Genomic DNA, 13,278 nt, shown 5'->3' with positions numbered 1-13,278 from the left:
ACCCAGTGAGAATGAGCCTATTACCCAGTAATGTCTTGCTTTGAAATGCATAACTGCAGTGGTTTCAGTTGAACCTGTGACAGTGGCAATTTCCAGCAAATGAAATGAATATTTTTTAGATTAGATTAGCTTTGATAAGATTACATTACATTATCTGGCCAGTCCAAAATGTGTTACTTCTTTCACCATTGGTTGCCTGGGTCAGATTTGTTTTAGACTAGACCTTCTTTTCACAGGTAGGTACGTCATCGCTGCGGAGACCCACATTGCTGTGCGGTGGTTGGATCCTTTGGCTCACTGGATTTGGTAGCTGACTCATTTTTGGACACACGAGCAGCCTTATCACGATGGCCTTTGGGTTTAGTCTGGACAGGAGGGCACTTTCTGCTACATTGACGTGAACACTGCTGGCATATCTCATGTCCCGACACTAACCACAGCCTTTTGATCTTTATTCAAAAACACCTTGCACTACAAAAACTTTGGATTACTCTTCCTGATATTATACAGTACCACACGGTGTTGCATCACATCACATTCGATATCAGCATCCTATATATATATGTATATATATATATATATGCATATGCTATATCTTCTGCCATAACCATATTGAGAGGTAAAAACTTTGAACCCATGAACCCATGAACCAACAAACCCTACTTCAGATGCCACCTCAAAAAGAAAAAAAAAACGGAAAACAACACCCTTTCTAAAACGTTGTTTATCACAGTTAAATTAGCTTGTGGTCAAGTGTTTTGATGCTAAAAGGTTTCATGCTATGCCAGCTGTGATAGGGTGAGAAAAAAAAACCCTTCATATCTTGCACAGACTTAGGGGTTCACAGACCAGACAACCAGAAACTAGTCACTACTGCCACTTCTGCTGCTAAATTAACAGCAGCAACTACAGTAGACGGAGGTGAGTCAAACCAGCTTACAAAGACATTCAATACTGTAAAATATTACATGTATTTATGCAACATATTGCTAACATTTCTGGACAGTAATGAATGTTTTTATAGACATTTACAGTAATAATGATGCTTACAGTAGTCACTTTATTGACTTTATGTTGACACAACCTGAAATGTTAGGTTACCATAAACTCTATAACATAACACAGCCAGTGTAATGTGAAAGAAATGTGTTATGAAAACTATCTCCCATAAGTAGGTAGATATTAAGTTCTGTTCACAGGTTACCAGGAATCAATTTAAGACTTTAAGACAGAGATTTACTGATTAATATTTGATTATTAGTGTTGAATTGAATACAATTGTGAAAAAATCGTCTGGCTCCTGTCAAGTTATAGATTAAATTTCAAATGAGCTTTATTGCCAAGGAAATAATTTAAATTCGACTAGATTTAGTGTATATTTTAAACAATTAAATGTATTAAATATAGTTATATCCTTCCAACCATGCTTGCGTGGGAGCGCTGGGGGATCATCTTAGGGTTGACTTAGCCCATCCAAGCCCGCCCGAAATGAATGCATTTACGCAAAGTGACCACCATTTACCAACGTTAAATTAGTCAATAAAATGCTAGTAATAATACAGAATATTTTATTAATGCAATATCTGTATATTTTATGGTATAGGTGTGTGCTCATGGACGAAATTTTGATTTCATAAGTGGGGGGGACACAAATGGCTTGAGAACTGGGGCGCGGGGTTTACCAAAACCGGTTTTTGAACCCCCCCCCCCCCCCCCCCCCCCAAAATTACGTCCGTGTGTGCACTACTGATGCGCGTGCACAAATATCTATTCGTTGTCTTAGACCAGGGGTGGCCAACCCGCGATAGACCAAGAGCCACTTTTCTTACTGTGTTACGGCAAAGAGCCACATCGTACATGGGCGAGTGTAATCTGTTGAGCGGGGGGGTGGGGGGGGGGAGGTGGCGAGTGTAAATTATTAGCTGTGAAGACAGTCAAATGCGGAAGACAGAAAATGTAACAGTGTGTCGCCCCGTTTGTGCAGGTGAGCCCGCGGACCGGCTGGGGAGCCGCATGAAACCAGGCAAAGAGCCGCATGCGGCTCAAGTACTCTGTCATTGTTTCTGTTTCCTTACAGTAAAATGTGTAAATCTATTAATTAAATATATTATGATGTATGATAGCGCAGGTAAAAAAATAAAATAAAACAATTATTAGAAAACAAACAAATAAATGACAACACCATGACAACAACAATTACATTTTTGGCATTAATTGCCTGACAAAATATAAATTATGAATTTAAAGCATAAACCTGGTATTGTTCAGCTAATTGTTTGGATTTTAACCACTTATTTCAGTAACGAATGTTTTATAGAGGCCAATTTCAACTTTTCTACAAAGAAGACAGACCAAAATACAAGAACGCACAGCTCAGGATTACACGTGTATGCAGTCTTCACTTATAAGTCATTCGAAACTGTTTCTGTGGTATATTAATTTACATTGCAAAAGCAAGTGAAGTGACATTGGTCTGAGTAATGCATTTATTTAGATCTATTTGAATATAATATAATATAATATAATATAATAAAAATGAGTAGTTTGTGACATTATCCAGTCACACTTTATGTATGCTTGTCTGTTTCTGACGCCAAAAGCAATTGCATAACTGTTGCAGGCTAACTAAGTCTTCAGAAATGTAAATGTTTGGTTCGCTATGCTACTTTTCTATAGACCTATTACTTTTATTGCGTGCAAAATAAATGACACCAGAAAAAATGTAATTTGCTATACACTCGTGTATTTTTATAGGCGCTATATGCTTTTTAATATCTAGGCTATCCTAGCACCGGTCATGCCCCGTCTAATAAAAACAGTTTAACAAGAAATTAAATTAATGTATCCGTTTATCTCTCGCAATCATACTTTGGTAAATGTTCAGACTAAATGAAAATCCATTTAGCAAATTCCCAGCAGCAGCGATGTAAAAATCTCGCATAAGCGAATTTACCTTTCTCCGTGTTGACGATATGGAAGTGATCCTGTCAGTGTTCAAGATTCACGCCGAGTGAACACAAATATCCAAAGGACGCGGCGTGGTACAGTTCTCATTAAAATGACACTGTTAGAAGGTGCAACTGTTTTTAAACTTGTGTGGCACGCAAGGGTGAGTGATTTCTGAAGTGATACTCATCCTACGGGATTCCTTCTCTAAGCTGCGGCGTCGAGCGGCACGCGATGCGTCTCTATATGACTAATGATTCTCGCCAACTGTGTTCAGAGACTTCCACGTTATCTCGGCTTTCGTGCAATTGTAGACCGCAAAATATGTCTGAAAAGAACGTTGACGATTATTTTGGTGATAACCGTGGTGAATGTGTTTTATTTCACCTGACTCTATGGCAGGGCCGGCCCTTCCATTAGGCGACATAGGCAAATGCTAGGGGCGCCGTCTGTCCAGGGGGGCGCTCGCGTGCATGCGTTTTTTTTTTTTTTTTTTTTTACAAATGAATAATTATTAAATGTGAAAACAAGCAAAGTCCACATAATCATAATTTCATTGTTTAATAATATTAGTCAAATTAATAATTCTTATAATAACAACACACGACACCTATCACCCGCGCGCCAACCCGCCCTCCCCCGCGCGCTCTGCGCACCTCTGGCGAGCGACCGTAGCGCGCGACTCCGCCCACCTCGCGCGACCCTGCGCGAGCGGTGTAGGCGTTTATACTTTCGCGAACGTCGCGAGCGTCGCTGCAGTGTTCTCCGAAACGATAGGTGGCGATAGGTGGCAGTGGAGAATAAAAAACCTCTGCAAAACCGGGGAAAGAACATTTTTACCTGACCAGAGACCGTATATATTTAAATGGACCTTGAAAGTGCCGTACAAGTGCTTTAATTCCACCTTGTTTAGGTGTATGAACCCTGCAAACATGACTTTGTCGGTCGCGCTGAAGCCCTCGCGCACGGGCGGAGCCACAGCGATTACGTCATTTTCGCCGCGCGGACCCTCGCGCCGCTCGCGGCGCGTCGAGTATAAACCAGGCTTTACAAAATTCAAGAGGTGCACGACCTCGCGCCCTCGCGCACGGGCGGAGCCTCGGCGATTACGTCATTTTCGCCGCGCGGACCCTCGCGCCGCGTCAAGTATAAATATAAATAAAAAAAAAATAAATATAAAGCCTGGTTTTTCTAACTTCGCGCGCGCGCCGCGCTTCAGCGCGATGGACAAAGTCATGTTTGCCGGGTTCATACACCTATACAAGGTGGAATTAAAGCACTTGTACGTCACTTTAAAGGTCAATTTCAATATTTCCCAGCACGTTAAACTTAATTAAGTTAAATATTTATACATATACTCGAAATGAATCGAAATAATTCGCTTTTTTATCACATTCGTTTATGGTTGTTTATTTTCAAAACGCCCAATCTTAACGTCTTCACGTTCTCTCATGCTTCGCCCTGGAATTACAAGAGGCTCGTATTTGTTAACGTATCGTTTCGGACAACATTGCAAAGCCATATTTATGTTTGATGCCTGGTGTATATATACGGTCTCTGGTCAGGTAAAAATGTTCTTTCCCCGGTTTTGCAGGGGTTTTTTATTCTCCACTGCCACCTATCGCCACCTATCGTTTCGGAGAACACTGCAGCGACGCTCGCGACGTTCGCGAAAGTATAAACGCCTACACCGCTCGCGCAGGGTCGCGCGAGGTGGGCGGAGCCGCGCGCTACAGTCACTCGCGAAAGTATAAACCAGGCTTAAACGCCTACACCGCTCGCGCAGGGTCGCGCGAGGTGGGCGGAGCCGCGCGCTACGGTCGCTCGCGAAAGTATAAACCAGGCTTAAACCAGGCTTAAGCCTGGTTTATACTTCCGCGAGCGACCGTAGCGCGCGACTCCGCCCACCTCGCGCGACCCTGCGCGAGCGGTGTAGGCGTTTATACTTTCGCGAACGTCGCTGCAGTGTTCTCCGAAACGATAGGTGGCGATAGGTAGCAGTGGAGAATAAAAAACCTCTGCAAAACCGGGGAAAGAACATTTTTACCTGACCAGAGACCGTATATATACACCAGGCATCAAACATAAATATGGCTTTGCAATGTTGTCCGAAACGATATGTGGTAGTATAAAGAAACACCCCTAAAAAAAAGGGGAATGAACATTTACCTGACGCATTTTGATGTTGCTTTGTGTTTCAGGTTTGAAAAGTGCTGGAATTTAGGCTAAAGTACATTAAAATGTTGAAATTACGTTAACAAATACGAGCCTCTTGTAATTCCAGGACGAAACATGAGAGAACGTGAAGACGTTAAGATTGGGCGTTTTGAAAATAAATAACCATTAAATAATGTGATAAAAAAGCTAATTATTTCGATTCATATCGAGTATATGTATAAATATTTAACTTAATTAAGTTTAACGTGCTGGGAAATATTGAAATGGACCTTTAAAGTGACGTACAAGTGCTTTAATTCCACCTTATAAAGGTGTATGAACCCGGCAAACTTGACTTTGTCCATCGCGCTGAAGCGCGGCGCGCGCGCGAAGTTACAAAATTCGAGAGGTGCACGACCTCGCGCCGCGACAGCGCGCGAGGCCCTTGCGCACGGGCGGAGCCACAGCGATTACGTCATTTTCGCCGCGCGGACCCTCGCACCGCTCGCGGCGCGTCAAGTATAAACCAGGCTTTAAACCAGGCTTTACTCTGTGGGGGAAAAAGACAACACCACAGAGTGAGTGACATCTCCCCGTAAAGACGTCAAAAAGGCAGAAGTCCTCTGGTGCCCAGGGTAGTAAAAGGAGAAAAGTGGAGGAAGAAAGGCGGCAAAAAACAGGTAATATAATGTTAAAATGTGGTGAATTAACACTATACCATTGGCGAAGCGTCAGGGACTTCAACGCATTCTCTGAAGGTTAATTGATCTTAAAAAGGATGCTTTATCTATTATATGTAATATATATTAATAACGCTTCACCAATAATTTGTAATTTTCCTATAAATCGGCTTTTAAATCCACTTTTCGTACTTGTGCTGGAAAAAAACCTCAGCGGTGAAATAAAAAATCAACCAATCAGAATATTTCACACAGTTGTTTCTAGGTAAAAGATAGAAAGGACCTTTTACATTGAGAGCTTTTATTATAGATTGGCAGTTTTATCAACCAATCATATTATCGAATTAGAATCACGGGGGCGTGCGCCAATGGTCTCTCATTTTTATTTGAAACAAATCCAAAATGTTGCAATCTGTAGCTGTTGAGTTTTTCTTTGAAACCATCTTGCTTGACTCACAACTAACACTCATTCCTCATTGTGGCTTTTCCTCCCTCTGTATGATCTTAGTGAAAACCGCCACTGTCATCATATTGCCCAATCCTAGTAGGTGCTATGATAGCTTAGATCAGCAAATTTTAAAATAAATATGTATTAAAACACACATATGCTCCTCTGTTCATTGCAGATGCACTTTTGAAATAATAATGTTGCAGTAGGCAAATTGCCCTGATTTGCACTGGTGGTGGTTGTTGTTTTTTATTTATTTATATATTTTTTTATATTTAAAAGTTGTTCTCTGCACTACGTTATGTAAAATAGTTTTAAAATATTTTTTGTGCAACACCTTTATATTTATTGCTTGTTATATGGTAATATTTAAGTAATTTGCTTTTTATTTGTTTCTTTAATAGTGACACAATCAACAAAATAATTGATGATACAGGGGGCACCAACCAAAATCTCGCCTGGAGCACCACATTGGTCAGGGCCGGCACTGCTCTATGGTCTGCCGGTGTGAGGTAGTCCGTGTAAAAGTGTATAACGGAAAACAGCTAACCAAATATAGACACACTACTCAAAAAACGGTAGAGATATTTGGCTTTCAGGGGAAATTTCAGGGTGAACCTAAAATGCAGTCTAACCTTTACAGGTGAACTTAAACTTCTGAATGCACATGACTGTTCAACTGTTCAACGTTTCAGTACTTTTTGAACAACTTGCAGTTCTTTAACAAGGAACTTAACGGCAAAATTCACAACAGGTGTTTGATCCATGAATAGACATTTGCTGGTTCAATTAGAATTTGTATTTAAACAGTCCTCATCGTGCTGTTCACATTTTGACATCATAGGGCTAAGACAAAACCTAACAAATAATCAACACCACCTCACCATTGCGAGGCTTCAAACAGGATGTTAACAGACGGAAGTGGCCACTGTGCCACAGTGTGCCATCAGCAGGTTGCTATAGAGATACAGAGAGACTGGAAAAGTCACTGAAAGACATAGAAGTGGACGTCCTTTGTCCACATCCACACTGATGACCGCTTAATTGATGATGAACACCACACAACTCCAGGCACATTTCACACCATTTACATCAGAGTGGTCTGCGTAGATGACCTGCAAGGCTACCTGACCACACCACCAGACACAGGCGTGAACAACACACACCAAATTTCATCTTCATGGAGGACAGTGCTGCAGCGTATCGAGTTCACATCTTTATGGAAAGGCAGCAGGAGACTGGGGTCCCTCAAAAGGTGTTGCCTGCACTTTCTCCAGCCCTGAATCCTGTGGGATCAGCAGAGTACACTGCACAGTCCCACAGCTCAAAACTCTGTACCCCCAAACCTCAATGACCTGGTATGAGATGTATTAGCAATGTAGCTATTAAAACATTAAAGAACAAGCTGAACCTCTTATATATAGACTTCGGCAGTTTCCCATGGGCCAATTTTATGTCCAGATAAAAATTTAAGCCCTTTTTTCATACTGTAGTATAAACATCTGTATCTACGTCTCTCGCAACAGAGGGTTCAGAGGGTACAGATAAATGACGGATCCTCACGTGTGAAAAGAAACCCATGAAGTGTCACTTTATCCTGCACCAAGCAAAAGTGCAAAACGTGCTATTTGTTTTTATTTACCTTTAAGTTTTTAAGAGAGAACTGAAAGAGAGAGAGAGAGAGAGAGAGAGAGAGAGAGAGAGAGAGAGAGTACTAAAGATTGCATTGAAGTACACAATTAACAGTACACAATGAAGTTCAAAGCAACTCCTCGGTTTGAATTTTGCCATCAGCTTCCCTTGGCTACTTGTAGCTGTATCATTTATCACTTCACTCCACCCAGTGCCTTGACACATCTCCAAAATTCAGTGTCTCTGGATATCCTAACCAATAATTACAGTTTATGTATGTTGAAGTTATCATGAAGCTTATCTAGGTTCACTATATATACTAAATTGAGTTTATACAGGTGTCTATCAACGTTGCACCAAAGCTAATCATCTGGGCAGTTATTTGAGTTCTATTTGGCAAAATACAGTATTAATCTTACTAAGTTCCTAAGTATGTAACCAAATCTAAATTCCTATTATACACATTTTGTGGGTTGTCAGGTCTTGCATGTGAAAGCTTAGAAAGCTGTCAAGACACTTCAGATATGTGTTAAACAGTCTTGGCTGATAATATAGGAACTAGATAAAAATGAGGAACACAGTAGCATGATGACTAAGCTTGAGATTGTGTTCTGTGTGGTGGCCTCTCCTGTGGGGGACCACGGTTCAAACCTCACCTTGACTATACCACTGTACGCCAGTGGTTTTCAACCTGTGGACAGCAGTGGCCCTGCTAGTGGCCCTGGAAGAACTTTCCAATATACAGAGATATTCCAAAAAAACAAACTTCAAATGTGACAGTTATTATGTAAATGATTTGCAAAAATAAAACATTTTCTTCAGGTCGTGCTCGTTGATTGGTCTGGCATCGTTTAGTCACACCCACCATCAACGCCAGCTGGTGGAATAGCAAGCTAGTTAGAATGCTGAGCGGATCGCTTCTATCGTGTTTGTAAGGTTTACTCATCGGAGATAAATAGATAAAAACCGGGTCTTTCAGACCCGAACCCGGATAAGCGGATGACAATGGATGGATGGAGGGTTTTTCAGAACGAAAGGTCCTGAGTCTAGACCACCGATCACTACAATCACTACATCTCTTAACTAGAAACCAGAGAAAACCAGAACAAAGGAAATACAGCCTTGAACACATGTCACTAGAATTAGTTTCGATGCTAAATGATCTTCATGTGGGCCGCGAAACTTTTTGTGGTGGTTTAAGTAGGCTTCGAGTTGCAGAGAGCCGGAAACGCCTGCTCTTCTATGCTATACCAAAAAGAGTCTTTGGGCAAGACTCTTAACACTCTGTGCGCCTACCTCTACAACGTGATTGAAATTGTATGCATATGAATGAATGCCTTTCAATATACCCACGTTCGCTTTATAATTAACAAAGACACAACCTTTTACATCCGGTCACACGCCGACGAGAAGCGGCAGCCAGTTGTGCACAGCGTACGCTCACCTTGAAACCTCCGCCCCCTGTGGGTCTGAAGAGCACCATCCACCACTGGGCATACAGGCACAATCGCTTCACACACACTCACACGACTGTTTTTTAGACATGCAGAGACACACAGTGTTACACACATACACATCAGAATTTTTGTAAGGACAATTTACCTAACCTCCATGTTTTTGGACTTGGGGATGAAACCGGAGACCCCAGAGGAAACCCAAACAGGCGGAGAACATGGAAACTGGTCCTTGTAATGTGTGACCTGTACATGAGCCCTGTCCCTACACCCCCACCACCACCATGTTTTTTTCTCTGCCTCTCACCTCCTGCCAATCATTCAGGTTATAAACCATAAATCACACATGCATACGTGGCTGTTCTAGACCGTTTGAAATGGGCAGAAGGATAGGCAGGGCCCAGTAGCTGTTAAAGTATTCACAAGGGTGTTCACAAGTGTGAGAAAACTCCACACCCCTAACCCACTGGTACACCTGTTCCTTATTTCACTTTCATATAACCCCCCCCCCCCCCCCCCCCCCCCCATTTCAGCCTACACGTTCACCTCTCCAGTGCGCACCAGAGACTCCAAGAGGGTTCCTACACACACGTTTAATTAACACACGTTTAATTTTATGAAATCGTTCATGGTGGTGGGATATCTGAAGCAATCTTCCACGTGTTAACATGACTGCTGTTTTCGCAACTCCTGGTGGAGGTTTTAGCACGTATCTCGAGGGGAAGTGGCAAGACCCTCGACACCTTCTGTAAGCATTAAAACATGGTTAGAAACTCCCTGGTCCCATTTGCCAGTTTTCTTTTTGACTCAGAATGTGACGACCCACAAATCTACAAAGCCTCATGATTGACTTCACATAAAGCATTTTAGCCATGATGGCAGGGATACAGTTCAAATTAGACAGCACAAAGATGGCATATATCAGATTTATAGATTTATGTCACGTTACTAAATTTTGAAAGAGTAATTGACAACTCCTCAACTCCTCTAAACATAGAGCATCATGGGTATGTCCCTAGTCAAAAGATCACCTTACCCAGAAGAGCTTTGACAACTGTCTCACTTCAGATATATCAGAACATCTGCTACTTTGGGAAAGGTAGAGAAGAACATGGTTGGTGTGACCTGTATCACCCACAACGATTAGATGTTATACACACCGTCACCCTTTCAATATAGTTAAGACTCCGGTAATGCTTTGGCAGTTTTCTTCCCTGCTGTGATGGACAACTCATTCCTGTCTCAAGGACGACTAGTCTGGACTGTTCCACCTCTATGTCCACCATGACATAGATCACCTTGTCTATATCATGTGTACTAATTAATAGTTGCTTCTCTTTCTTTCTCTGAGCAGAGCAATGAAAGATTACAGGGGTTTTACCATCCAAACCGGTGTCAAGTTCCCCAGTGAGGACAGTTTTACAGGTGATTACTAACTACGCAGGGTCACACAATCTGCCTATGTTGGTCAACAGAGGGCAGCATTCAATGATCAAATACTTCTTCATATTCAAACTAAACTTTCTAAATTTACTTCCCATCGTACACTCTTCCTTGATCCCTGTATACTATATACCATGCAAACGTAGTGTAACCTTTTTCAACCTTTTTCAATTTTGTTCAAATGAGTAGTAGACTGAATCATAGTGGAGAACAGACATTTCTATCAGTATTTTCACCATGCTGTCAGTTCCATGACATCCAATAATAGAATTGAGTTTAATCAAACACCAAAATTATCAACATTTAGGTGTTCCCCAACACATACCTGATATTTCCATCTATACATTCCAGATACGCATTTAGATTGACGTCGTCGGCCAGGATTACAGCACATAACGTTCCCCCCTAGCAGATTATTTGTACCATGCTGGTTGTCTTCATCATCACAGCACAATGGCCAAGGACCTCTTACCAAGCCCTGTAGCATCAGGCCGAATACACTAATAATGGTGAAATAGGACATCACGAATATTCATTAGTGACACCTATTCCATCACTGTCTATGCTCTAAAGCATATTGTGCCTTGGGTGTTACTACTAATCTCAGTGTCTGTTTCATTGTTACGGGTCTGACTCATTATGACTGTGTTACGGATCTGACTCATTATGACTGTGTTATGGGTCGGACTCATTGTAACTCTGATACAGGTCTGAATAATTACAACTGTGTTACGAGTCTGCCTCATTATGTCTGTGTTACGGGTCTGACTCATTACGACTGTGTTACGGGTCTGAATAATTATGACTGTGTTAAGGGTCTGATTCATTACGACTGTGTTAAGGGTTTGAATTATTACGACTGTGTTACGGGTCTGAATAATTATGACTGTGTTATGGGTCTGAACCATTACGACTGTGTTACAGGTATGTTGACCACCCTGCCCTTCACGATTGACGATTACTCCGGTGACTACACGGACATCCCCAACTCTACGGATGGCCTGACCGAGATGTGCATCCCCAGCAAAAAGCAGGAGATCACCACCATGGTGGTCCAGGTGGCCGTCTTCGTCGTCGTCTTCTTCCTCGGCGTGACCGGCAACGGCCTGGTCATCACCACCTTCGGCCGGTACCGCCGCCTTCGCCTGCGCTGCATGACCGACGTCTTCCTCTTTCACCTGGCGCTGTCTGACCTCATGCTCCTGCTGACGCTGCCGTTCTACACGGTCGAGGCGCTCGCCGGGGACTGGCTCTTCGGGGACGGTTTCTTCTGGAACGGGCTGTGCAAGCTGAACCGCTGCGTGCACGCCATCAACACCTATAGCGGCCTGCTGCTGTTGGCGTGCATCAGCGCCGACCGGTACCTGGTGGTGGTGCGCGCCCGGGCCGCGCAGAAGCTCCGGCCGTCCATGCTGCTGTACGGCGGGCTGTGCGCGGGCGGCGTGGCCGTGGCCTCGATGCTGTTGAGCCTCCCCGAGCTCTTCTTCTCCTCCGTGCAGCAGGAGCCCGGCGACGAGGCGTGGCGGTGCGGCATGCACGCCTGGACCGATGGAGACGGCGACTGGGCGAAGAAGTGGGCCAACGTCGCCAAGATCGTGGGCTTCTGCGTGCCCTGCGTGGCCATGCTGGTGTTCTACGGCGCCATTGGCTACGTGCTGCTGCAGGGCGGGGCCAAATGCTGGCGCAGGCAGAGGACGCTGCGTCTCATGGTGGCGCTGGTGCTGCTCTTCCTGCTCTTCCAGCTGCCGTACACCCTGGTGGTGTCGTTCCGAGTGTCCGCACCTGTGAGCACCTGTGAGGAGTGGGGCGACGCCCACCTGGGCGAGGACGTGACCCGCAGCCTGGCGTACGTGCGCTGCTGCCTCAACCCCGTCCTCTATGCCCTCGTGGGCGTGCGCTTCCGCAACGACGTGCTGAGGTTGCTGCGGGACGGCGGGTGCGTGTGCGCGTGCATCGCACATTTGACGCCGGAGTCGGAGGCCGGGAGCCTGCCCACTCCTTCCTCACCGCCCCCCACAACTCTGACGGCTGTCCCCTCCAATCACGGACCCCCCAAAAGCCCAACTGCTGTCACCACACCCCTCTTGCCACAGGAGAACGGCAAAGAACAATGCATGCCCAAATTGTTCTTTGGTGTTCCTCAACCCAACAAAGAGGCCGCACTGGTGAGCTGGCACCCCACTGACTAAATTAGTACCACCTCCAGCTGATTTTTGAATTGCATTACTGTGAAACGCCTATACACGTGTTCCAGTTTCTATCCCTGTTGTACTGCGTGTTCTGTCTTGATTTAGATTTTGCCAAACATATTGGATTTGTGAATTCCATTCTATGTGATTTTTTAATAAATGTGTTTTTCTATTATACTGTACAAAAATTGTTTGTGATTAAAAACATGATTTTAAAATGTGACTCATTAACTGAAGTTCATGGTAAAACATTTCAGTACATTTTTATCAGGAGTGGCATTAATTCTGGAGCTGACTGCAACTACTGCGTTAAAATTAAACATGGGTAG

At 43.6% G+C, this 13,278-nt stretch overlaps 1 protein-coding gene across 4 annotated transcripts; it reads left to right on the top strand.

The window, feature by feature from the left end:
* The first annotated feature begins 822 nt into the window (after positions 1-822).
* ccr10 (chemokine (C-C motif) receptor 10) lies at positions 823-13,116 on the top strand. 4 transcript variants are annotated; one of them, XM_076971029.1, is made up of 4 exons: positions 874-921; positions 6,636-6,743; positions 10,672-10,742; positions 11,685-13,116. In XM_076971029.1, exons 3-4 carry the CDS (start codon positions 10,676-10,678, stop codon positions 12,947-12,949), a joined length of 1,332 nt encoding a protein of 443 aa, XP_076827144.1. In that variant the 5' UTR covers positions 874-921; positions 6,636-6,743; positions 10,672-10,675; the 3' UTR covers positions 12,950-13,116. The 4 variants fall into 4 exon arrangements, with proteins under 4 accessions (XP_076827143.1, XP_076827146.1, XP_076827144.1 ...); XM_076971028.1 differs by lacking the exon at positions 6,636-6,743 and having other exon boundaries at positions 823-921; XM_076971030.1 differs by lacking the exons at positions 874-921; positions 6,636-6,743 and adding an exon at positions 5,533-5,783.
* Positions 13,117-13,278: the final 162 nt, after the last annotated feature.

The sequence above is a fragment of the Brachyhypopomus gauderio genome, chromosome 13 (assembly GCF_052324685.1).
Source record: "Brachyhypopomus gauderio isolate BG-103 chromosome 13, BGAUD_0.2, whole genome shotgun sequence".
Taxonomy (NCBI): domain Eukaryota; kingdom Metazoa; phylum Chordata; class Actinopteri; order Gymnotiformes; family Hypopomidae; genus Brachyhypopomus; species Brachyhypopomus gauderio.
Note: the sequence above shows the minus strand (reverse complement) of the source record. Positions and strands in the feature narration are given on the sequence as shown.